Raw genomic sequence first — 25,101 nt, 5'->3', positions numbered from 1 at the left:
AAAGCATGAACCACAAAGTTCCTAATGAATGCAATTTGAACATTGCAGCTACTGGGTCACAGAGGCCTGAAAGAGGTTGAGCTTTTCTCCTTCTAAAGGAGATGACATTTCAGTCACCCACCTCTCCCCTAGGAAACATCAGGAGCTGAGGAATGAGTTAGAAGAGACAAGGACAACCAGCAGTTGTTACAGGTATAAATAGCAGTGAGGTAGTGCCAAAGGATGATAAATGCAGAGTATGAAAAAAAAAAAAAAAAAAAAAAAAAAAAGGCAGATAATGGTCAGCATTAAGGCTTTTAAAAAAGAAAGAATGTTCCTAAAGACAGTTCCAAAAGAAAATCAATAGAAAATCAGACCTATTAATGTGTGATTATAGTATCATCTAGAGTCTACAGTCTGCAAAGATCCTGTGTGATGCACCCAGACGCTGTGTCCTACACTTGTACTGACCAGGAATATTTCTCTGTTCCCTGTGACCTCATCTCTATCACAGGGAGGCACTGCAGCAATAAGCTCCGGTTCTGGGCCCTGACGCTACAGCAAGCCTTACGTCACTGGGGACTCTGGAAAAGGCTGCTGCTTCTTACACAATACATAGGATTAGGGCTTCGTGCTGTGCGGCAGTAAATGATGGATCTTGCAGTTAACACACGCACCGGTGATCTTGTTCCCCGAGGTCTCTGGAAGCACGGAGTAACTGTGGTAATGAGGTTTCCTATCTCTACAGACTACGTTTACAAACCATACATTCAACATCTTCATATGAAGTAACATCACATTGCAAACTTTGAAATAAAAGCAATATTTTTTACCACGGGATGCATATTTTTATTAAAATTGCAAAAATCCAGCCTCCCAGGTTTCGGTAGAAGCCTGCTAACATGTACCCTTGTTTTGTAAGGCCAACCCGTGGGCACGATAACAGACAACATGTGGTGGCATCTCTGTGAAACTGCATTCTGCTAAGCCGAGGACCCACCTCTGCTTCTGTGGGCGCAGTCTTACAGACAAAGCTCATCATTTTGCCTCAAGATCAGCATTTCCCACCAGCGGGCTGACGCCGCCTGGGTGCATTTCTTCTTTTTTAAGTCCCCAGCGCTGGGAGCGGAGCCCGGCAGGGGGAGATCGCTCCATCTGAAAGGGGCCCGGCCGCACACACACTCACAGAGACACAAGCACACACACGGAGCTGCCCCCGGCTCCCGGCCGATGCCCCCCGCCGGCAGTCTCCGGCCCGGCTCCTGCGGGCCCCGACCCCCGGGCAGCCCCCGGGCAGTCCCCGGCCGCCTGCGGCACCGCAGCGCGCTGCGCCCGGGGCTGCTGCTCGCCCACAGCCGGCTCCATCCCGCGCCGAGCTTCTCCTTCCTCCCTCCTCTTCCTCCTTCTCCTTCTCCTCCTCCTCCTCCTCCCGCCGCCGGGGGCTTGCCGAGCACGGCGGGCTCCCAGAATAGCGGCGGCCGGACCGCGCATCACCGCGGCGAACCCAAAGCAGGCGCTCAGCCCCCCAAAACGCACCCCCATACCCCCTATATCCCCCATAGTCCCCCTCACAGCCCCCATCACCCCCACACACCCCTACACCCCCACACCCCCTCACATCCCCACACACACCTCCCACCCCCCATACCCCTCCACATCCCCCCCACGCCCCCCTCACACCCCAATACCCCCCACGACCTCCCACATCCCCTCATACCCCCCATACCCCCCCACATCCCCTCCACGCCCCCCTCCCACCCTACCCCATACCCCCAAACCCCCCCCCCCCCCCCCCCCCCCCCCCCCTCAGACCCCCCCTTCCCCCTGTCCCCCCCCCCAGTCTCCGGGCAGCCCGGGCGGGGCTGGCGGGGGCAGGCCGGGCTGAGGCCGCCGAGCCATTGGCAGACGGCGGCGGGGCGGGGGCGGGCCGGGGGCGGCAGCAGCAGCAGCAGCAGCGGGGCCGGGACCGGGACCGGGACCGGAGCTGGGACCGGGGCTGGGCGCTGCGCGGTGCGGAGCGGATCGGATCGGTGCGGTGCGGTGCGGGGCTGCGCGGTGCTGTAGCAGCAAGAGGCGGCGGCGGAGGCCCCCAAGCTCCGCGCCTCCCCGCCCGGCCCCCCGCCATCCCCCCCCACCCCCCCTCCCCTTTCCCACGACGTCCCCATGGCCACCAAAATCGACAGGGAGGGGTGCCGGGTGGCGTACAACCTCGTCCGGGACGTTGCCACCGAGGTGAACTGGTAGGTGCCAACCCCCCCCCCCCCCCAGCCGCGGGCACCCCCTCGGTCTCCCGCACGGGCAGCGGTGCTCCACTGCTGCTCCGCTCCTCGTCCCCTGCCCCTGTGCCACCCCCTCCTCCCTTTCCCCTTTCCAAATGTTTTTTTTCTTGGAATATAATATATAGGCAACCTTTACATTTCTCTCCTTTTCCATCTCCAAAGGCTGACTTCTAAATATCTCCTTACCCCCTTCTCCTAAATATCAGCTTTCCCTGTCCCCAAAGGCTGACTTAAATATTTCCTTCCCCCCTTCTCCTTTCCCCATCCCCAAAGGCTGACTTTTAAATATCTCCTTCCCCCCTTCTCTTTCCCCTCTCCCAAAGGGTGACATTTAAATACAACGGCTCCACGATCGTCCCCGGAGACCAAGGGGTAGACTATGAAACCTTCAAAAGGAAGTGCACAGGTAAGCTCCCTCTCGCTGGCTTTGGCACGAGTGGCATTTCTCCCTGCCCAGGGCAAAGGGGAAAAAATGGGAGAAAACTTGGGGGAACTGCAATTTGCACCACCGCTGCTGCCCCATGCCCTGTCCCGCACAGCCGGGTCTCCTGCCGTCACAGAGAGCAACTCGCTCAAGTCCATAGTCCAAGAAGTCCTTTGTCTCACCCCTAGCCCTGAGCTCCTCTGGGCTTTTTTTCCCCCCTTTCCACAATTTGCCATTCCTTCCCAGCTATAAACAAGACCCGACGCTGGCTTAGCAAGGCTCCCATTGTTCGGCACTGCGGTTCGAAGCCCAGCCTCTCACTGAAGAGCAGAAAAACGCTCCATTTCTGGGGCTATAAAAACACAGCCGCACAATATTCTGCAATAAAACCCTTCTGTAAACCCTGCTCCTCATGCTCAAGTAACCGCGGACAGAAGGTTGCTCAGATTTTTTTAAGACCATGAAATGTGAGAGCGGGTAGTCAGAGGCTGGCTCGAACAATACAGCCCGGGAACAATCGCCGCTGCCGTGCGTTGCACAACCGCACCAGTTGCGGCCCTCGCCTTAAACGTGGCAGCTGATTGTTTAACTGTCGGATGTGGGTGATTAACAGCAGAAACAAAGCCTGGGGAGAACGAAAATAAGCAGACAAATATTTAACTTCAACCGATCTTGACTTTTGATGTGTTTTATACAAAAGCGCGCTTTGATTTCTCTTAGAATAAGTTCTTGGGGGTTCTGTGTGGTTCTCCCCGTCTTGGCAGCTGCTTAACGATATCGCAAAGTGATACGAGGTATAAAGCATTTGTAACTCATGCTGCTCTGTAGCTGACAAAGCCTGCCTTCCTCATCCAGCTACTCTACAGCCAAGTGTTATGGTTAATCTGTAATTCTTGAGTTACGTTTCTGTACTGTAAAGGAACTGTGCATTGAGCAATTCTCCCTTCTCGAGGTGTGGCAAGCCCCGGAGGCGCTGCAGTCAGAGCCCCACATCCGTGGAGATGCTGGTGCCTGTCCCAGTCGGTCTTTCCAGTCCTAGGGTTCAGCTGTGTTTTACTGAGTGGAGAGGGCTTCGAGTAACTTAATGAGGGCAGGGCTGGGCTGAGCAGTCAATAAATATCGCAGGAGAAAAATACGTTGTAGTCTTTGGCAAGGAGTCACTAAATCAAAAGGGCTGAGACTGCTCTGCTCTGACATTTGCAGTGGGGTCTTGCCAGGATTAATACAGCTACTCGATTCTAGCTGTTCTTGGGACCTCAAAACCAAAAGTAATCCTCCTGTAGCTGATGTCAGAAGTGCTGATACCTGTACTGCAAAAACTCCTTCCCACCCTTCTCTTCTCCATCTGCAACATGAGGCAAACAGCAATTACCCAGCATACAGGGAAACTTGGGGCTCTGCACTTCGCAAGTTCCTGCCCACGTTATCTGAAGGGTTAGCAGTTTTCCTGGGAGGTCAGCAGCTTCAGCATGTTCTCTGTCTCTTCCTGTGGCTGGCATAACCGAGCATCTCCACTTTCTCCAGACATCTGAGGCTTGCAGAGGAACCTTCCCTGTTCATTTTTCCCCCTTTTTTTAAGGAGCTCATCTCTTATTCTGTCTGAACTGTTATTTAATGGTTGGTCTGGAGCAATACCCTCTTCAGGAACAGTTCCTCTTGTTCCTTCTGCAGCAGAGGGAATACTTCTGTCGAGTGGATAAGGAGCAGAGGACTTTGGCAGAGAGCAGTCGCCGGTAGGGTTGGGTAGCATGCGTCTAACAGCTATTGAAGGCACATATTGCACTTTGGAATATGGCCAGTTTTGTTTTCTTGCCAATGCTTGCATGTGTCAAACCCTTATAAAATAGGGTATTAAAACAGACAGAGTTTAAGGAAACTTTTTTATATCAACAGAGGGGCAAGCTGGCCTGAGTACTGAAGCAATTTTACAGAAAAAAAAGGAAATTCCGCATGTTTGAGACATAAACATGGTAAGGGAAGAGTTAAATAAAGGGCATCAGTGGGGTAGAAGTAGCCTATTAGCCTTTGATGTGGAGCCAAGTCCCTCATAGCTGCTCGGTTCTCTTCCTTTCCCTCTTTCCTCATGCACCTGGCACGGGCTGCCCCTTGGCAGACCAGAGGCAAGAGGTTGTTCTCAAACCTTCCTCTGGAGCCCGGCTGCTCGAGGCTTGGAGAAGCAGGGAAGTTCAGGCACCGGGCTCCCGGCTGAGTGCCAGAAAGGATCTTCCCCCACCCACGAATTAAGGGCAGCACTTGGGGAAGGAGGAGATCCGAGTTTTGGTGCCTCCATCCGTGCAGCTGTCCTTCACCTGGATCAGTAGCCATGGTCCAAACCCAGGGCTCATGCCAGCAGTTGCAGCTTTGCTTCCCATCTGGAAGAAAGGTGCCAAATGTTACTAGGAAGTAGAGCTGCTTGGAATATTTCTGCTGAAACAGAGTCAGTAAAAAGAGTAGGAAGCGATGGGAAGAGCTACTAAATATTATTCCTCCTTATTGCTACATCTCTTTCCTCCTGGTCCTACTTTATCTCCTCCTGCATTTTGCTGGAGGGAACAAGGGCTGCTATCAATGCGAACAGCTTCAGAAAATGTGCTTAAAGGATTAAAAAAAAAAAAAAAGCCGTCAGAATAAACTTCCTTCCTTGTTTCGAATTCCTGTTTTGTGAAAAACACTGCCCTGAAAGCCACAGCGTGCTGCAGCTGCCTCTGGTAGAAGCTGAGCATAATTTGGTGGTTGAAGGTGAGAGCACAAGCTGGAATGGAAAACCTCAGTGTGCAGAGCGGCACCAAGGCCCTCAGTCAGGGCTTGCTCTGCTCCACTCACTGCACCATCCATTTCGGTGCTGTTCTGAGTGGCAAACAGCTGTGTCCCCTGCTTTCTCTAATAAGCATTCTTATTAAAAGCACCTTTGGCGTGCTGTACATATTGCTTCCCTCCGGGGCATTAAATCACAGAGTAGGCGGTGTCAGCGTGTGCTAATTCATGTGGCTCGGAGACCAAGAAGGGCTTTTGTACCAGCTGGGAAGGCGTTTGCCTGTGGTGGATATCCGTCTCGTGCAATGGCAGAGGCTGGGAAGGGCTGCAGGGGGTTGTTGGTAGCAGAGGTGTGTTTTCAGTTTTATTTCCCACGTACATATAACCCTTTTCATGCAGACTGTGGCCCAGCCCATTACCGATTCCGTAAACCTCCTCAGGGAGCAGGAGTGGTTGCGGACAAAGGGCGAAGTAAGAAATTGCTTGAAATTGCTTCTTTTAATAGAAGCAGCAGTTCAAAAAGAGCACGTTAGAAGCCAACTCCGTGAACCTGCAGCAAGGCTCTGTGGGCTGCAGCACAACGAGCACAGGACAGGTCGAGATGTGCAGCCACCAAGGCTGTGAGGTGCGTGCCCTGAGCTGGGAACTGCTGCCATACCTGCTCTGTCCCGTGCAGGTTTCTTTGCCCATCCTGCTCCGTTCCCAGGTGTGCACTGTGCATCAGAACCACCTCACGTATCCTGGGCCGGGGGCTTTTTCTTCCTAACCTTTTTGCCCAGCTTTGTGTACAGGCAGAGAAGTTTAAGGAACTGTGTAATTAAACTATCATCCCTTCCTTATTCCATTGTTTGGGGACTGCGATTGCACATGGTAAGGGAAGCATTTTCAGTGCCCTTCTGTTCAGGGTCCCGGGACTACACCTGTGCTGCAAGCACAGCCTGAACCTGGGACTTTGGCACATCAGTCACTGTCGTGCCAAGGGCTGTGCCCGGCCTCAGCACGGCTGAGATACTTGGGGTGCAGCACTGCTTTCCCCTCAGTCAGTAATCTTCTCTGCCCTCCAAAGGCCATCCCAGATGTGTGAACACCTCTCCTCCAGCCTTTTCCGAAACAAAGCCATCAGGTTGGTGTAAACCGCTGACATAATGAGGTCCTCGTTAGGAGATGAGGAGGAGGCCGCTGATGGCACTTCCCCTTGCAGCCCCGTGCAATGACCACCCTGCGGGACCGCTCTGGCCTTTGTCTGACCCAGAGAGTCTGGAGCCCGTAAGTTGAGGACATTAACTGTGTCAGGGTCATTAAACACAGTGTAGACACCCCCTGTGTCTTCTGGCTAAGGACTGTTTTGGTTGGGTTTAACAGCGCAGATTACCTCTGCATTAAACAAGGGCTTAATTCAAGGCTTTTGATCCCTTTGACTTCACGGTTACAGCTCTTGCCTCTGCGCATGGCCCGGCTCCAGGCGGAGCTTTAATTTGGTGTTGGGTGGTACACGCCATGAGAACACTTCTAAGCAAAAAGCTGAGCTGGTGGATTTGAAGCCAGAAACACAGATAAGAGTTGAAGGTTATTGTACGGAAGGATGTTAAAGCTCTTGGGATTTGTTGTTGTTTTCTAAGTCTCATAATTGGGCTGGCGATGCTGCTGCTGAGAAGAGTACATTTGACTGAGATATCAGAGTAACTCTGCAGTCAAAAACATCCGCCTAAACTTTTGTGTGTACCAGCAATACCTGACTGCACTGTGACAACTGGGTTCACTTTTCAGATTACAAAGCAGCAGAGCATGGCACTGTCTCCATCTGTAGTTCATTTTATTTTTATTTATTTATTAATTTTTCCATGTGCATGCTGTCATGAAGCAGGAGAGAGGTTGGAAGACTGTTTTGACTGCTTCCTCCCCATGCCACATGTGAACAGTTGTTTCTCAACGCATCTCTAACAAAAGAAATAATGAGCCTTCTATTTGGAAAGCCCCAGTCCAGATGAATAATTGCAGTGACAGCATGAATATGGGAGAGTTATTCATGTGTCTGCAAAGATCAGACCAAAAACACACAGTGCATTCAGCATGAGGAAGAGCTGAACATCTTTGGTCTGAAATAAATACCCTGTAAAATCATTCCTGGTTGACATAAAATATTAGGAAGAAAATAGAAATAGAATTTGCTTCTAATATAAACGCAAGCTCTCTGGGGCTCGTGACGAGCCCAGGCCTGTACATAAAACGTAGGAGCTAAGACTGGAGAGACAGATCACCAAGATTACATTGGCACCTTAGGTTGTAGGAAAGATTTGTAAAAATGCGCAAGGCCATATAATGAGATAGGTGCTTATCTGTATTTGGCAGCATCTTAAGTTGCTAAAATGGGCTTTGTAAATCAGTCTCCTACTGGGTTTGTTTTTCCTCCTTAATATTCATCTTGCCTGCTTTCCCTTAATGGCTATTTAAAGGAAGACCTGGGGCCCGTGGTGGCTGTGGGAGGTTGACACTGGCTTTGTCTGCAGCGTGTCCCTGCCTTGCTGCCCTCCCTGTGCTCTGTGCACGTCGTGCCCCAGCAGGGTCAGCCTGCATGGCACGTGTCTGCCACCCAGCTCCTGGCCACCAGCTGGGGCTGGGGATGTCCCTAGCAAAGAACGGGAGCTGGTTTCAGGGAGTATTCTCATTAATTTTTGTGGGAGCAACTCATCGGGTCAATTCTGTGCTGAAATAGCAGACAGGGAGATGGGTTGCTGCCCCAGCTACAGCCCCCGTGGTTACGGTCCTGTGGTCAAATGTTACGTGTTTGTCCTAGATGACTTAATGAACACGTCTGCATGGTGCAAGGTACCGCATCAGAGATGCACAGGCTTCCATACGGGGTCAGAGAAGGAAGAAATAACAGCGTGCTGAGAAGTAGGGATAGTTTTGTGTGTGCTTTTAGCCATGTGGCTGAAAGGGTGACTGAAGAGGTGGAAAACTGGCAAATGAATCTAAAATGAATGCAATTGAAACAAACACAATAAATCCTTCATGAAAGATCCTTCCTGTCATACGCTATCAGTAATTCAGTGCTGGAGAGGGCACAAAAGCAGATCTTGCTATGAGCCACCTTGCTGTATCCGACCTTGACTTAGCAGGCAGGTGACGCTGAGAGCAGTGGCCTTATCTTGGCACATCTCTGGCTTAGTTGTTCAGAGCCCAAAGACAAAGAACCATGAAAATTTGATGGTGTGTTTCTTTCTTGCAGCTAATTTCTTTTACTGATGAGTCAGTGCATTTTAATCCAATGGGGAATTTTTTAGCACAGCTGAAACAAAGGGTTTGAGTGGATGAAAAAAATATGAAATTCCATCAAGGAAATCTCCACAGCTCGGCATCAAGCTTTGTTGACGGCCACGGGCAGCTTAATCAGTTTATTTGGGAAATCCTGCCTACTGATAAGGAAGAGGTTTGGAGAAAAGTACTAAGTGATGTTCATTAAGGCATTCATTGTGCTTTTCATTGTTTGTATAGCCCTATTGCCTTGCTGTACAATACTTAAGGGAATAGCGATATTAGTAGGAGGTAAGGTTAATTTCTGCTCTTTGTAACTTATGAGATCTTCTCAAATAAAGCTGCTATTTCCCAGATCTATTAATATTTTTAATTGCTTCTCTCTGCCCTGAAACCCATGGCTTAGTGACGAGGAAGGTGGTTGTGTAGAGCAAGGCAGGATTTCCTCTTGCAGAGGAAATCTGCTGTCTCCCTATGATATGTTGGACTCCCCCCCACATCCAGCAAATTCCCAAATCCAGTGCAAGCGGTGGGTTTTCTTTGTGAAAAGGGGTGGGGGCGGGAGGAGGAATTGGAGGAGGAACACCTTGGGATTTCCCGCAGAGGTGGCACTGATGGCATCGAGGACTTTCAGCATAGGAAGCTGATGTGGCAGGGCAGAGCTGATCAACTGTGAAAGAGAAAAGCTGGCGGTGTAAAAGAACTGGTGTTTTGATCCCGCTGTCCCTCTGAACAAGCTTTGGACTCATTCTGAAGCCCCTACAGGTAGATCTGCCCCAGGTAGGTTCTGCCGAAGACAGTGACTCAGCCCCCTATCTAACCGTCAGTTGCTCATTAAACTTAGTGGGACTTCACATGACGAGGTAAGAGTTGCTCAGTCACTGGGCAGTAGGTGATCTAATGGGAAAAAGCCCATGGGAATTTCTGGGCTTGGCTCTCGGTGCTGCCGCAGATCAGGCTGCTTTCAGGCAGGATGTAAAAGCACTCGAAGTGTTCTGCTGGGAAGAGAAACCTGCTGTTTCCAGTGATCTGTGGGCTCACCTCAAATTAAAGTTTATGCTGGCAGATAGATTCTTCTAGCCTCCTTTCTGTGTTGCTGTGAGAAATCATTGCAGAAATTCTTCACGTTCATTATATTTTTGCATTATGGTTACTATAAAGGGGTATCCTCCAAGACAGTCCTCAGAAATTGTGATGGCCATTGAAAGAAGGAGCAGGGATCAAGACCCTACATACTCAAGGTGGAAGGTGATCAGCCCACGAGAAGGGCTGTGACACTCTTACAGCATTGTAGGGGCCAGGACTCGATGACCTTAAAGTGCCTTCTAGCACTGGGTTCCCATAGGAACCCCAGTACAATTCTTAGCAAAACGTGGCCTCCTTTAGCATCAGAAAGCTTGAGAAAGCAAGGTTTTTTCCGCAGAACTGTTAATAGTAACGTTTGGGGATTTACTGTCTCTCTTCACCTTGGTATTTCCTGGCTGTCGGTTCATTTATTGTTCTAATCAATCTTAGCAAGAGGATTTACTGTCAGGAACGGGAGTCTCACCGTAGATTTCTTCTACTTGCCGGTAACAGGGTATGAGCGAGAAGTTTTGTTTGCCTGCGCTGTCGATACACGTGGCTCTTATTCTCCTTCAGAAAATCCATGTGGATTTTTATCTTTTGAATAAGATCTCTTTCTTTCTTTCAAATCTGAAATCTTTAGAGGAGTTTCTTTTAAACATTCTCACAGGCTCAATGACCCCTACACACGTTTTCCAGTTTTCCCCAGTAGTCCTCTGTCAGTGGCAAAAAGTATCTAGAGAGCAGAATAGGAAGAAGATAGGTGCTTTGGTTTATTTTAAACATTAAACCTTGACATCTTTCATTAAAGGAAGTTATCTTTACTGACACCTTGCCAAAACACAGTGTTTAAGAATCTCAGAGATCTATGAGAGCTTTTAAAGAACATTTCCTTTTTTTATATATATATTATTTTTTTATATATATATATATATTGATTTCTAGCAGCATATTTTCTAGGGATGCACAATTTAGAGTTGCTTTTCCTCATTCCCTGGAGCTCCTGGGACTGGAAGGAAGGGGATGGACTGAAGGAAGGGGATGTTGGCAGACATTACTACACCTGGAGACTGTGTTCTCACCCAGCAGTAGTCAAGACAGTGAGGAACCAGGAAACATGTTGAACTGGTCACAGCAAGCGTAACCAGAATTAACATGATTCTTTTCAAACAGCAAGCTTGCTCTTCTATTTTGAGTCATCTCATTTCATTAAAAAGGTTTTGAGCGACCTATAACAGATGAAGTAGCTATGATTAGGTATATTCCATGATTGCACAACTGTCCATCTGTTCTGCTTTTTCTGCACAATCCTGGTTGAAGGCTCCAGCATCCTGCAGGCCACTGGGGCTGTGGATCTGAGGGGATGGTATTGCACGATTTCCAAGTGCCAGTGATCATGAAAGCATCCAACTGCCTCGGGTGATGAGTCACCCTGCAGTGAAAGAACAAACTCCCCGAGACAAGGAGTTGACAAGGTTTTTACACATACAGCCAGACGTAATAACCCTAGTCTGGCCTGATATAGCAGAAACCAGCTGTGAAGCAAAGATCAGAACTGTTTTAAAATCCATGGTCTTTCTCTATGGGGCTTAGGAAGGAGTAGAAAAGCACATCTGGGGGGGCAGTTGCAGATTTTCTTTAGCTCCTTCTTCTCCCCTCCTCTCCCTCATGTAACCTCATACTACAAGTGAGGCAGAAATATTACTGAAAGGAAGGCAGGAAAAGGGTCAGATCTGCACCATGGCCAGTTTTGGGTATATTTTACAAAATGTGATCCTAATCTTGCTGTATCATAAGAGGCAGGCTGGGAAATCACTTTATTCCTTTCTTGACCAGTGACCTGCAAGCAGATCAGTGATCTTTCTGAATGCGTAACTTGGGTTAATTCTGGGCTGAATGTGTAACTGGGGTTAGCTCTGTGTTCTCGAACTGCCTGTTGATTGTATTTGAGCCATTTCCAGACTTTCTAGCAGTGCAGTAATGTGGCATGAGCCTGCTGGCAGAACCAGCTTCCTCCCAGTCCCTCAGAGCACCCCAGGAAGACCTAACAAAGTGTACCTTGCCAGCAAAGGACAGATAAGCAGAGCCTCTGTATTGCCCAGTTAGTCTAGAATAATGCTGTCATAATGAAGTATCTGTGCCTTGACTTGGTCTTTAATTTGGGATCAATAGTCTTACCCCAGAGAACGGTGTGGCAGGGATGTTTCTGTTGTTAATCACTTTACCCCTATTGCTCTGTCCCTCCAGATGACGTTCGATTGTTTGGCTTTGTCCGATTCACCACTGGCGATGCCATGAGCAAGCGAGTCAAGTTTGCCCTCATCACTTGGATTGGAGAGGATGTCAGTGGCCTGCAGAGAGCCAAAACTGGGACCGACAAGACTCTGGTCAAAGAAGTTGTACAGGTAACTGTTTCCTTCTGCTTCTAAACACCAGTTGTTCTCATTGCTTTTAGCTCTACTAACATCAGGAAAAGGTGAGAGAGGGAGAAGGATTGGATCATCCTTCATCTTAGTGGTTAATCCTTTAAAAAGAAGGCAGTTTCCTAGTGCCTGCCTTCTTACTAGGAGGACTTAATATCTGCCGTCTGAGCACTCAGACATAAAGAAGCACCTTTGAGCTTAAGGCTGCCTTCACTATTTCATGAGGGGGGAATATGAACTCTGCTCCATGTCACCATTAAGATGTTTCCTATCTCTATCCTTGATATGAAAATAATATAACATTGAGTGCTAGGGAACAAGGCACTATTAACTTAAGCAGGTAAAATTAAACAGAATAATCCACGCCCATGTGTGAACTTTTCTCTCTATGCCTTTCATCTCTGCGCAGTGTATTCATGGAGAAAATCAACTGGAGTCTGAAGTCCTTATCAGTACTAATTAACTAGCAGCTTTTAATAGCTAACTAGATTTGAATACTCTTCTGTTTGGCCTTGGACATATCAGCAAAAAGGAGAGATGTGCTTAGTCCACACCTTGGAAGAGCTTCACCTGAATTTGTCTTTCCAAGCATATCATTTAACTCCATTGAGGCCTCCCAGGGCTTGCTGAGCTGTGCTCGCTCTGTCAGTCTTCAAGCTCGGTCAAGGCAAGGGAAAACAAACAACTGCCATGAGAGACACGAATTGTGGAAGGGTACAAAGAACTGCTGAAAAGACGAAGATGCTAATGTTTAACTTGTTTGCTCTGGAGATGTTTTTAGAGCAAGGGTAGCTCTTTCAGTGAAACCTAGGGCCAGCTTTTCAATGCTTGAGAAATGGTCTTTCTTGCTGTGCTGGGAATCTTCCAATAGGGCAGTATGGAGGATGAGAATGAAGGCCCCCCCTCTGGTAGGTTGTATGATACAGAAGATATTTTAGGTAAGAAGCATAAAGAATATAACAAAGTTTTCCAAAATGGCAACCATGCAGAGGGGGCCTTTCTGAACAGAGACTTCCATGATGATACCTGAGAGACAGGAAAGCAAGTCTCTGTTCATGTGAGGCAGATGAATCTGTGTTATAGCAACTTGGGATGAAATTATAGGGTACTAATGGATGACTCATGTAAGAGTCACTAAGACCAAGATTTTTTAAGATATGTTTAGACAGTTTATTCCTGTGGAGCTGAATAGCATTCCCAACTGCTGTTCTAAGATCTGTCTCTTAGGTCTGCTACATATTATTTGCAATTCCACTTGTTTCATGTCTGATTAGTAGCCTGTGCAAGTTAATAATCTGGTGGAACATTAACCATTCCTGGCTATTACTTAAAAGCTTTCATATTCCAATTAATCTAAACTAAAATATAAAAACAATACAACGTGGCTGTACGCTTTTATTCAGCAGCCATGTCTATAACTCATTCCAAAGTGTTTCTGAATGTAAGGTCAACAGTGATCTCCTCTCCACAGGAAAGTTTCTTCATTATAGAGAAATTAAGGCTATTTATACAGATGTCTTTGTGAGCATCTTACAAGACCATGAAATAATACAGCATGTCCTGTTTGGATATTGTTGGATAGCCATGCAGATAATCCACAGATCAGCCTGTGACACAGGTAGAGCCAGTTCTACTTTGAAGACATTTTTAATTCACTTTTTATCACTGTAGAGACATGTAGCAGGACAAATGTACTATTACCAAGATGCTGTGGACAAAGAGAGGCTAGATAGTAACTTGTATTTCTTTGGCAGCCTTTTCATGCAAATTAAGTTAGTGGCTGGCTGTTTTAAAACCAATGTAAAGGGGGAAAAGGACGTATGACATAATCCTAGTACATAGTGACTAAGATATCCATACATGCAACTGAACCCTCGAAGTGGAGTGGGATAAAAATAGTACTATTGTCTTTTTTCTAATGCATGTGACCTTGCAGGTAGTCAAAATAAAGGAGGACAGGAAAGACCAATTGCAATTTAGTTGAGGGAATTTATCCCAGAGCTATTTGTCTCTTACTAGTTCTCTTGACCTTCATCTTCCAACGTATATTTCCAATCACCCTTGTTTCTATTTTTTTTTTACAGTGATTGTTTGAGGTGTGGGTTATACAAAGAAAAGTAGTTTGTTTTCTGTAATGATAAACTACAAATTTGACTCAGTGCTTGTTCATCTTTTGGAATAAGCAGTACCCTAAAGTGAGATTTGTGTTTGTTTGCTTTTAAACCTTGAAGAGAAACTAGACTTTGCACACAATTTGGCTCTCTGCAGTTTCAGTTTTACGCATGACCCATAGGTGCACTTTGTGCAACATGGCTGTCCTTCAAAGGAAGCATAGCACAAGGAGACTTTTTTATACGGCAGGTAACAGCTTTGATTTTCATGATCTATGGAAAAGATTGGTTGGGATTACAGAACAACAGCTCTTCAGACTGAGAAACCCTCCATGAAACTTGAAGGATGCTCTCTATCTTTTAGTATTTGCAAAAGCCAACTGCAGCTCCTTATACAAGACCAAAGCTCCAGTGTGAGAGGAGATCTGCTTTATATTCTCTGATACGTTGTAGATGCATTGATGAGCTCTGAAACCTGAACAAATGCCAACAAACATTGTTCTTCCACCGAGACACTCAAAGTGAAAGAATATTCAGCCTGAATACTGCCTAGCAAGCACCCACCATGTTGTATCTGTACAATAAAGTGTTCACACAGGGTGATTATTAAAGGTCCCCCAGAAGCACCTGCCATAAGGAAAACGTGAGGGATATTAACTGTTGAAGAGCAGATTATGGGCTTTTGAACAAAAGGATTAAACGTTATAAAGCAAGAACTGGGTTGCCCTTGCCTTTGTATTTGTCCCTGGGAAGGAGGATGCTGTGAAATCTATGGGGAGGTGGCTGGGAAGCACTGCAGCTAGTCATCAGAGGAGGGGGACAGCAAGTCTCTCAGGAAGAAAGGACAATTGATTTTTAGCTGTAATAACTGTAAAATTATAGGGACACATCTCATCTGGTACAGTTCCCCTGATCTGTACTAGTTGAGAATCAGGTCTTCTTGCTTATTTGGGACTATCCTTATTACCTCTTTAATGTTGTTGGAAAGTGGGTTATTCATTTCCTGCATTTATTTTGGAATGCAGAGAAAAAAATGCATTTGGCATTTAAGGAACATTCAGTAACATTTTTCACAGCTTTTTATTTTCCATCCTTTCCCCTTCACCTCAGCTGCAAGTCTTGGGTCAAGCCTGAGACTTGGCCCAAGTAGTTCAGCTGAGAGCGGGTTGAAAGTAAGGACAGGATGGAGGAAAGTATTTATCTATTATTTCTTAAGGGTATGGCTATGTACTGATGTGTGGAGGTTTCCTGTGTAAATGGAACCAAGGAGAAAGGTGATGCAGTACCTTTCCTCCACTGAGTTTCTGCCTAGGCCAAGTACAGGCCTAGTGCTGGGGACAGAAGCATACAACATCCCATGCTTTACAGACCATGGTTTAAGATGTTTGGGAGGTCATTTCTGGGGTACAGTCTAAACCTAGATCTAAAATGGTCTACACTTACAGCTGAGGAACTTATTTTATGAAACACTAAGTCAAGGATGACTTAAACTAAAAGGCTTCATCTGTTTTGGCATTGGCAGTAGCACATCCTGTCTTGTGCACGGGTGAACTGGTGGATGCTTGCAGTAAGCCACACGTGCAGCCGACCCCACAGCCCTTGTGCCCTCTGCACAGCTGCAGTTTGATCTCTGTGAGCCACTCGCTGTCATGCCAAGGCCCTACACAGCTGCCAGTAGATACCAGCTGAATAGAAAGGCTTTGGGCATATTTTTCACTTGGCTGTAAAAGAAATCATCCAAAGCTGGTCTTAAACTCCTCTTTTATGCCCCTGGCAGTAAGCATGGCTCTGCCTTTTGCCTTCTTTATATGCACAAGCTGTGGCTCATTCAGCATTAGTACAAATCTATCCGGGAGACTCCCTCAGCTCTGAAGGCTGTTGTGTTGACCTCCTTTATCCCAGAGACCCAGGAGACACAGATAGTTCAGCCTGAACCCAGAAACCAAGGCTGTTGTAAGCTGCTCAGTGTGGTTATCAACAGCCGGTGGCGTGAGGTTCAATCAGCCATAAAAATTCCTCTGAGGTCCAACCTGGCAGCTGTGGGGTTTAAGTACAACAGAGTCAGGCCTCACAGCAAGCAGCACCATTCGCTTTGAGGAGAGGCAGGGGGACGAGGTTACGGTGCTTTTCTTTGAGGAAAGACAAACCCAGGCACCGTGGTTGGGGACTGGGAGAGGCAATCAGTGCTACCAGGGTCTGTCGTTGATGTAAATGCTGAAGAACTGAAAGCAGGACTTTGTTTCCCTCTGAGTATTGCTTCCCCTCTGAGAACTCATTTCCCTTCATGACAGCATTTCCTACCAGGAGACTTTAACCCTTCATTAGGCTGTGCAGAGGAATTCAGGGGAATTCAGTTCCTGATGGACTGAATTCCCCTGCAGAGCTGTCTCAGCAAAGGAACTGACCAACCTTTGCCCATTTGTCTTATTTTCCATGAATTTTGACTCTTCTCTGTTTTCTTCAGTACTCCTGCCCCCACAAAATCATGTGCTCTATTATTTGCCAAATCTTTTTCAGGGTAAAACAGCTCCGTTACTGTAGGCAAATATTCGTGGCATTTTATTCATTATTATTTTTGGTGAGGAATTTGCCTGACTTTAGTGATGTCAACAAGTTTACTGAGTTTGTGCTTTGGAGCTTGTGGTCAGATCTTTTTGTTGATCTTTCTCTTTCCCCTTGGATTCCGCACTGCACTGATGCTTCTCCTTCATAAGGATGAACTTATGGGATGACTGTCCCTGGTCTTGAGGCAGATAAAACATACAACTCCGTGTATGTACACTGAGTTTCTCATGTTAGTACAGTGGCCCAAACAGAAAGTGGTTTCATAGCTTTGTCAGAGGCAGTCAGAAAATCAAACTCATGCATTACTGGCTATACTGTCTTTGAGACAGCCTTTCTCAGGACAGTGAGTGAGATTCTGCTGGGAAGGCAAACACAATTGTACTTTTTGGCCGGTTTTCCTGGTTTCTGTAAAATTCTAGTTTACTGTAATGACCATAGCAAATGGATATTGATTTAAGAACTCCTATTCCTAGTCTAGCGAAGGCAGTAACTTTATAAGTAATTTCTTTCGGCCAGGATAAGCAGCCTCCCATCACCCCACATCTTAAACACAGCCCTGTGACTTTCCCAGTGGGATGCAGCAAGATAGGAAGAATTTGCAAATCAGCTGAAACGCAGCTCCCATTCCTGTGAGATGTGTTTGCCAGGGGTTAGGGCTGTCTTCTCCCAGCGGCTGGGACTGGTGCATGTAAAAATTGGCAGAGAGTAAAGTGGGAGAGGAGTTCTACTTAGACTCCAACAGCTGATCTCAGCTTATGTGCAGCCAGAGTGGAGCAGAGGGCAGTGGTGCTGTATTGCTGCAGGCACTTGTCACTTTATAGCTCTCCTTGCACTCAGGGAAGCCCTGCTAGAACATACCTTTGCTGCAGCCAGAGCACGTGTCCTTTCTTCCCCATGGCCCCAGCTCTAGGGCTCGCACCATGCTAGAAAAGAAAAATGGGAGATGTCATTTTGTATTCAGTGGATGGGAGTGGGGTCCTTAAGCACAGTGGATCTGAGCAGTTTGAACATCAGTGGAGGCCCCTGCAAGGCCTAGTATAAATAAAAACAGCAAGAAGCTGCTTGACTGCCTGGCCCTATCCCTAGCTGCTATGAACCCATGTGTCTGTAGACGATACAAGGATTTTCCTTCTGGCTTCAGGCCTGCACATGCTGGGATTTATAAGGGCCTCTGTAGACCGTTTTGGTACAGTATCTGCACCAGGCAGATTTTCCCTTGGCCAGCTTAGGGAAATTTTATGGCCCCATATGCTAAACATTCAGAGCCTGGAATAGGCAGAAAATCTACTCCACCCTTTTCTTTTCCTCCATAAAGTTGCCTGGAAGAGAAAGGCTGCACAAATTTCATGCCTCCCAGGGAGAGATGCAGGCTCTGTTTTTGTGACCTGGCCTGCGTGGTTGGAGCCCTTTGTCTCCATAGTGTCAGATGGGGGCTGACAGAGAGAACTGGATTACAAAGTTGTGACCCTGTGCTACTCAGGCACAGGGTGAAGCGTGTGCTAGCTAGGTGTATTGAAGAGCCATGTGTAAACCTTACTTTTTACCTCCCATTCAATGATTGAAGAGGCAAAGCAAAGACTCTGGTTACTGTTGTGTGATAAATGGGAGTGATAAATGGCACCATTGTTCTTGTTATCTGTAGGCCGCTGGTGGCTCTGGTATGAATACAAAGGGCAGAATTCACTTGCAGGGCTTGCAGTGGTTGTAAAAAGCTTGGGGGTTGGGGGAGGAGAATAGAAAAGGAAGTGGAGGAGGTAAAATGAAGATGCTTGTCAGCAAGCTAAGGGCTCAAGTGTCAGTTATGCACCGTGCCTTAGGCAGCTGTAAGGGTTCTGTAGTTCACTTGAAAGGCACTAGATAATGCTGCATGTGAGAGAAGAGGAACCGGGGACTTTCACCACCCCAAAAAGCAAAGTCATAAGGAAAATCTGGTGGTAGAGCAGAAATCTGACTGAAGTCGGATGCCTGTTGGCATCACTGTTGGCCTCTTGAAGCACTGATTTTGCCGGGTGCTTTGCAGGAGCCAGCTCACTATGATCAGTTATTTATAATTACAGGTGACAATCATGCTGAATAAGGACCATTGCCTGGTTTAGCTAACATCAGACCCAATTAAATCAGTTGGGAGTAGTTTTATGTCCTGGCAGTTTCAGCAGAGACAAAAAAAGAGTGAACTCTGGATAAGATGGCCCTTGACTGCAAAGTGCTGCTGTTGATCACAAGTGCTTGATCCCCTGATCTGAGAGCCCCAGTCTCTCCTGCCTTGCTGCTCTGATGGCACAGGAGGCAGCAGATGCTTCCAACTGTCTCTGAAACACTTATATGCCTCCCTTCATCTTATGATTTGTGCCCTGAAGAAGTCTTCGCAAAGCTCAACCCTGGAGAGCCTGGACAATTCAGAGCGATGAAGGAGCTATGGCTGAAGAAAGGTCAAGCAGGATACTGAAATCAGGAGTCCCAGGCAGAAAACTCACCCGAAGTGCCTTCTGTCCTTGGGGCCAGGCTTGATGAGACATCATGGTGGGTGAGAGCCAGTGCAAAGAACCAAAGAAGCCCCCAACAGCACCTGCCACCAGAAAGGAATAAACTGGAGTTATTTATGGCAGTGACCCAGATTGCTCACTGAGGGTACGAATCTGGCACGAGGGGTGGCCCGGTCAGCTAAGAGGATATTTACGAGTGGCTGGGAACATAACCCATCTGGCCAACTGCGAGGGGGAAATTGTTCAGGCTTTGCAAGGTGTCTCAGGGGTATCGACATGGAATAGTGGCTGCTGCCCCCGGATCATCACCCAGGAATCATCTGGATAGCTCTCTAGTTGAGAAGACATTTGAATAATTGTAATTATTTTGTGGCATGTGTAATTTAGTTCCCCTCTAGTAATACGTGAGTGGGCTTGCAGTTTTAATTTCAGAAGCAGCTTGATTCTGCAGACTGGGCATTGAAGGAAACCCTCCCTGCATTTACAAAATACACGCATTTTTCATGGAATCCCTCTCAGAAATGACTTTATGGGCCTGACCCAATTGTCACCGACCCAAGCCAGAGACTAGCACTGAAGTCACATAGCCCCAAATAATCAGTGTTTCCTGAGCTGTGAAAGCTTTCTTAAACCTGTTAGTACATAGAGACGAAACTGAAAAGGCTCAGCTCAAGAATCCTGGGGCAGCATACCTTGGTGAGCATCACATAGGTGGCAGTCATTGGTTCAGTCCCAGCAAGAGCTGAGCTTTGCAAAGATCTCACACAGGAGAGCTGGAAATAGGACACATGCTCCAGATTTGTGAGCATGACCAAATCTGATGTTTTCGGGGGTTTGCCTCTATTTCCAATCTCAAAAAAGGATATATATATATATATATATATATATATATTTCTGAAGGAACACTTTCTTTCCCATTTTCCCTGAGCTCTGCTATGACATGGAGGAGTGCCTGTAACGTCTGTCTGTCCTCACACCAGCAAAGCCAAACACAGATGAAAGCAGAGCAGACAAGGCACCTCCTGGCTGCTATAAGCTTTTTTTTTTTTTTTTTTCCTCCCCCGGAGCAACTCTTCAGTAGTGAGGATTTCCTACAGTGTGAAACAGGATCAGCTGCAGCCTGGGAGACAGGCGGGGGGGGGGGGGGGGAGCTGTTTTGCTCCCCCTTCCGTATTTTCCACCGCATGAAAGAGGTGCTGAGGCTTTCAAGCTGAATCCTTCCCCACCCCCTCCTTTACTCAACTGTGATCCCAAACTGAGACCCTTGAGACGCTGCCAAATAAGAGCTCTCCCATGGCTTGGAGTCTGAAACCAATTAGAAATCCCTGCTCCACGTTTGTGCTGGGGCTGTTCCAGCGCTGGGGAGACCCGGACAAGACGACGGCATCTCCCAGCGCATCGCATCCTTCTGCCAGGCAGCCTCTGCCACCCTTCAGGGCTCTCCCTGCCCAGGGAGCCCGGTGCTGCAGCAGGGCTGCAGGGATTTCCCTTCGTTTTGTGATCAGCTCTTTGTCCCTGGCACCCCAATGGGTGCTCTCTGTTTCTCATGCTGTGCGCTGGGGGAAGGGAAAGATGCATGAGATGTTTTCAGTTGTGGTTAGGAAGTGAAGGAAAATGCTAAAGCAAGAAGCAAACGTGCATGTTTGCTTAAATGACTGTGCACACACATGCATGGCACCCCTTGCTGTGAGGCTGGAGGGATATGAAGGAATGAAGCCTTGACCACAGTGACACCATGGTGACAAGTGCCCTAAGGGCTCAGCGTGATCCCATTCACAGCTATCTGTTCCAAGAAAGGTTTTCTCTGTCCCCAACCTCACATTACAGCGTGCTGCCTAGGGCTTGCCCAGCTCACATCAGTTACAAAGAGCCTTCAAAGAGCTAGATAGCTGCCCTGCAGTACACAAGTGTGCTGATAAACGTGTCCTTAAAGGTCACTTTGGGTCATTAGACCACAGAGCATTCTGAAGCCCATTAACAAAGCCTGTCTAGTGCAGCATCGCGGTTTTGGCCATGATGTGAATTAGATAGCTCAAAGGAGGGGTCAGTAAATCTGCTGAAGTAGATGTATTTGCTCCTGGTACTGTCTGTATCTTGCTCTATCTTTAATCAAAGCATCCTCCCACCAGTCTGTGGGGCACACTGCTGTAGCGTACTGTAGCACTGACTTTTTTTTGAAGGGCTGCTAAAAAGGACAGAGGCACCAACAGGATCAGTGACTTGCCCATGACCATACAGAAGGTCTGTAGCTGCTAGAAGGTCCACAGTTTTGAGCTTTTTAATTTTCATACTACTTAGGAAACTTGACATAGCCCAGCCTGGGCATTTATCACTAGGAATTGCTGTTGCACAGGGCAGGATTAGGCCTTGCAGATGGTGACTGTAGTAGTAGACATGAAATTTCTCCAGGATAAGTCCTCTTTATACGAGTAGTTGGACAACTATCCTCTTTTTAAACAGCCTTTTTCTTTATCTCTTGCAGAACTTTGCCAAAGAATTTGTGATCAGTGACCACAAAGAGCTGGATGAGGATTACATCAAGAACGAGCTGAAGAAAGCAGGGGGGGCAAATTACGATGCACAGACTGAGTAAATGCAGGGACCTCCTGGCACCATCACCTGGATCTTGAAGGGAGAGGGAAGGCACAACAAACTAACACAACTGAGAGATGAAGCAACTGAAATCCCCAGCTTTCTGTGTGTGCACCTAAGAACTCCCTTTCTTTGCATACAGCGGACTTGTGTTTTCCATTCCATCTCATGAAACATCCCTCTCTGGGGTTCTGATTTTCCCCGCATTTTTTTACTCATAACTCTGTCCATGTTCTTGCATCTGTGGAATTTAGGTTTCACTCTGCTTTGGTCCATATTCAGCACTGTGTTCGTAGCAGCTTGCCATTGTGTCCTTCTTCGTCTGCATGCATGTGTGTGTGTTTAGTTGGGCTCAACCTGGTTCTCTGAGGGGAGAAAGTTTTGGGGAAGTTGTGAACATCCATTATTTTCGTTTTGTTTTAATTTGTTTTCACTGATATTTTGGGGAAGATTTTTTTTTTTTGCTGATCTAGGCTCAGATCAACTTGAATTGAGTGCACTCCAACTTTGATTAAATTGTCTAAACTTAAATGTCCAGCTCAGATGGTATCTAGCAGCTTGAAACACAAAGTGAACAAACAAACAAAAAAATCATCTCTTAATAAATGGGAATAAATTTGCCTTAAACATTGCTTGACAGTTGCTATGCTATGTGCTGCATCTCTACCCCTCCCTCTTTAAAATAAGATCCAACATGATCTGAACGTGGGGGTTTGGTTGTTTTTTGGAGGTGTCACGGCACAGTAGACTGGGGGGCTTAGAAATGTCTGGACATTTGTTCACTATTTTGTGTACATCGGTCTCTGGGTTTGTATTTGACTTTCCTAATGCTGGGGCTCAGGAGGTGAAACTGAAACGCATAGATTTCCTTTTTAAATGTCTGCAAGAATAGCAGCAGCTGAATCCTAGCAGCCTTCTCTGCCCATGACCCCCATTTTTGCAGTTAAAACACAACATCTTCGTTATTTGGGGCCTTCAGGTAGTGAACCACCCTGCAACTGTGACCGAGGGACGGAGCAGGCCAGCTCTGTCCCAGTTGGGATGAAAATTCAACAGCAGAGGCTCAGAGAGAACCTGGGCACAGTTTGTTGGCTACCAAACTGCTTGTTTGGGGGGCTTCTTTTATTCCATCAAAGGTAATTGTCCCCTAAACTAGGCATAGGGGGAAAACTGTGTTGTACTGAGGCTTGGAAGTCAGCGCTATAAACCCATTACAGAAATAAATGTTTTTCAAGAACAGTTCTCAGAGACTCTGTTGTTCTTTTACCTTCCCTGCAACAACAAGGCTATATTTAGGAGGGCTGTTAATCCTCGGTGTAAGGCTCTGAGCTCTTGCAATCTTGGTGCTATTAGGAGAATTAAACACTGGCTTAAATGTAAAATGATCTTGCTGCCTGCAGCCCTTGTCTGCTCGTCTCTGCTCTGACAGGCAGAGGTGACCATGGTGCATCTGACACACTTTTTGTTCAGCACCTCAATGTCTAAATTTCCAGCACCAAAATGACAAGTGGGAATTGTAATTAGGCCAAAGAGAATTTCACACCCACAGAAAATAAATGTAGGGAGGTCAGGAACGGATTTGGGAGCAAGAGCAACACTTTTGAAGTGAAGTTTGGAAGTCTCCTGCACAGGCTTACATGGGGCGTTTCAATTTGGGGCCTAACCTTATTAAAATTTGTCCTGAAAGGAGTGAAATAATGGTTATATTAACAGGACTGACAGTAAAGACAGGCATAACTAAAGGGGAAGAGCTTTGCAGAGAGCCTGAGATGCTCTGAGGCTTTGCCTTTATCGGCTCAGTGACCACAATCAACTTTCATGTGAAGCTTGTAGGGTGCAACTGAGACACCGGCCTTGGTCTGGTCTCAAAGCCTGGTGGCAGCATCACAAGAAATTTGTCAGCGGTAGCTGTGGTGTGGGGTTTGATGCACTGCTTAAGAGCTCAGTACAGAGGCAAAACAGCTCTCTCAGCCGCTCAGAGGCATCTCAGCAAGACAAAAAGGGGTTCTTGTGCTGCCTTTGGTGAGCTGGCTCTGGGGATGGAGAAAACAAAGGCCTCGCCCTGGCTTCTTTGGCTGCTTTGCTCTCCTCAGACAGCATAAACCTCCTACAGTGTATTTTTTCTGAAGACTAAATATTTTCTATATATTTGTCTTCACCAGGTGACTTCTCCAGGCATGTCTGTCCTGTGCCCTCTGTGACAGCTGCTGTCAGGCTGGCTGCGGCCCATGTCCAGGCCTGACTCAAGCCTGGTGGCTGGATGGGCTGGGAGGGGGGCCCTCCACTTCTGCACTGGTTTGAAGTGGGTGTTCAAAGTACTCACCCAGGACAACCATCTCATGTCCAGTTCACAGGCCATACAAATCCCATATTCTCTCTTTGAATTGTCTCTGTGAGGTACTGCCATCCCATTTCCCATATTGTGGTCCCATTTTGATCACAGGAATATCAAGCTTGCAGTTGCTAGCACAGTGATTGCATAAGTAACATTAGATACATAGGAGAAATATCAGGAAGATAAGGAATTACTCATTCTCAATAGGACATCGTGGCAAATCCTTATGGAAAAATACAAGCCTGATGAATGATACCAATAACCAAGAATTAGCGATTTTTTGTTTTGCTTTGTTTTCAGCCTCAATTTCATCTTCTCAGGTAAGCTACCTAATGGTACTATCTTGCAAATGCTCTTAAGAACTTCATGGAGACAAGGTGAGATGTACAAATGCATTTGCTGCTGATCTGTCTCCATCCTCACTGGAGGTCATTTCTAAAAGTCCAAATGGGGCATTCTTGTCTGTACAATCCCGTTCACTGCAGCAGCCAAGTTAATCAAGTCCACGCTCATCAAACTCTCAGTCAAATGTAAGATTACCTTTGTCACAAAGAATGTCTTGGAAACACACCCAGCCCCAGCCCGAGCTGATGCATGTATGTCCCAGGTGGCTGCTTTGGCGTATGTGGAGCAAAATGTCTTTCAAGAATTAGATACTTCCCTCTCTCTCTCTCCTCGTGACTCCTATAAGAGTAATCTGAATTAGAAATTAAATGGCTTTGTTTATAAAATGTTGATTATACTTCATCATTACCAAATAGTTTTTATTTTCCTCAAGAGACTGACTTCACTGGTAGTAAGTCAATGCCTTCTCATGCCTGTAATAGGAGCAGCTC

At 46.9% G+C, this 25,101-nt stretch overlaps 1 protein-coding gene across 1 annotated transcript; it reads left to right on the top strand.

Moving 5' to 3' along the window:
• Positions 1-1,785: 1,785 nt before the first annotated feature.
• On the top strand, positions 1,786-23,172 carry COTL1 (coactosin like F-actin binding protein 1). Its single transcript, XM_035336837.1, has 5 exons — positions 1,786-1,804; positions 2,122-2,219; positions 2,582-2,664; positions 12,004-12,161; positions 21,821-23,172. Exons 2-5 carry the CDS (start codon positions 2,143-2,145, stop codon positions 21,929-21,931), a joined length of 429 nt encoding a protein of 142 aa, XP_035192728.1. The 5' UTR covers positions 1,786-1,804; positions 2,122-2,142; the 3' UTR covers positions 21,932-23,172.
• Positions 23,173-25,101: the final 1,929 nt, after the last annotated feature.

Source organism: Oxyura jamaicensis, chromosome 11 (genome assembly GCF_011077185.1).
Source record: "Oxyura jamaicensis isolate SHBP4307 breed ruddy duck chromosome 11, BPBGC_Ojam_1.0, whole genome shotgun sequence".
Lineage (NCBI taxonomy): Eukaryota > Metazoa > Chordata > Aves > Anseriformes > Anatidae > Oxyura > Oxyura jamaicensis.
Note: the sequence above shows the minus strand (reverse complement) of the source record. Positions and strands in the feature narration are given on the sequence as shown.

Excerpts from the sequence above, each read along its gene's own strand:
- COTL1 (XM_035336837.1), top strand. The coding sequence starts at position 2,143 with ATGGCCACCAAAATCGACAGGGAGGGGTGCCGGGTGGCGTACAACCTC. Across the intron at positions 2,220-2,581 it reads GTTGCCACCGAGGTGAACTG|GGTGACATTTAAATACAACG; the intron begins GTAGGTGCCAAC and ends CCTCTCCCAAAG. Across the intron at positions 12,162-21,820 it reads TGGTCAAAGAAGTTGTACAG|AACTTTGCCAAAGAATTTGT; the intron begins GTAACTGTTTCC and ends TATCTCTTGCAG.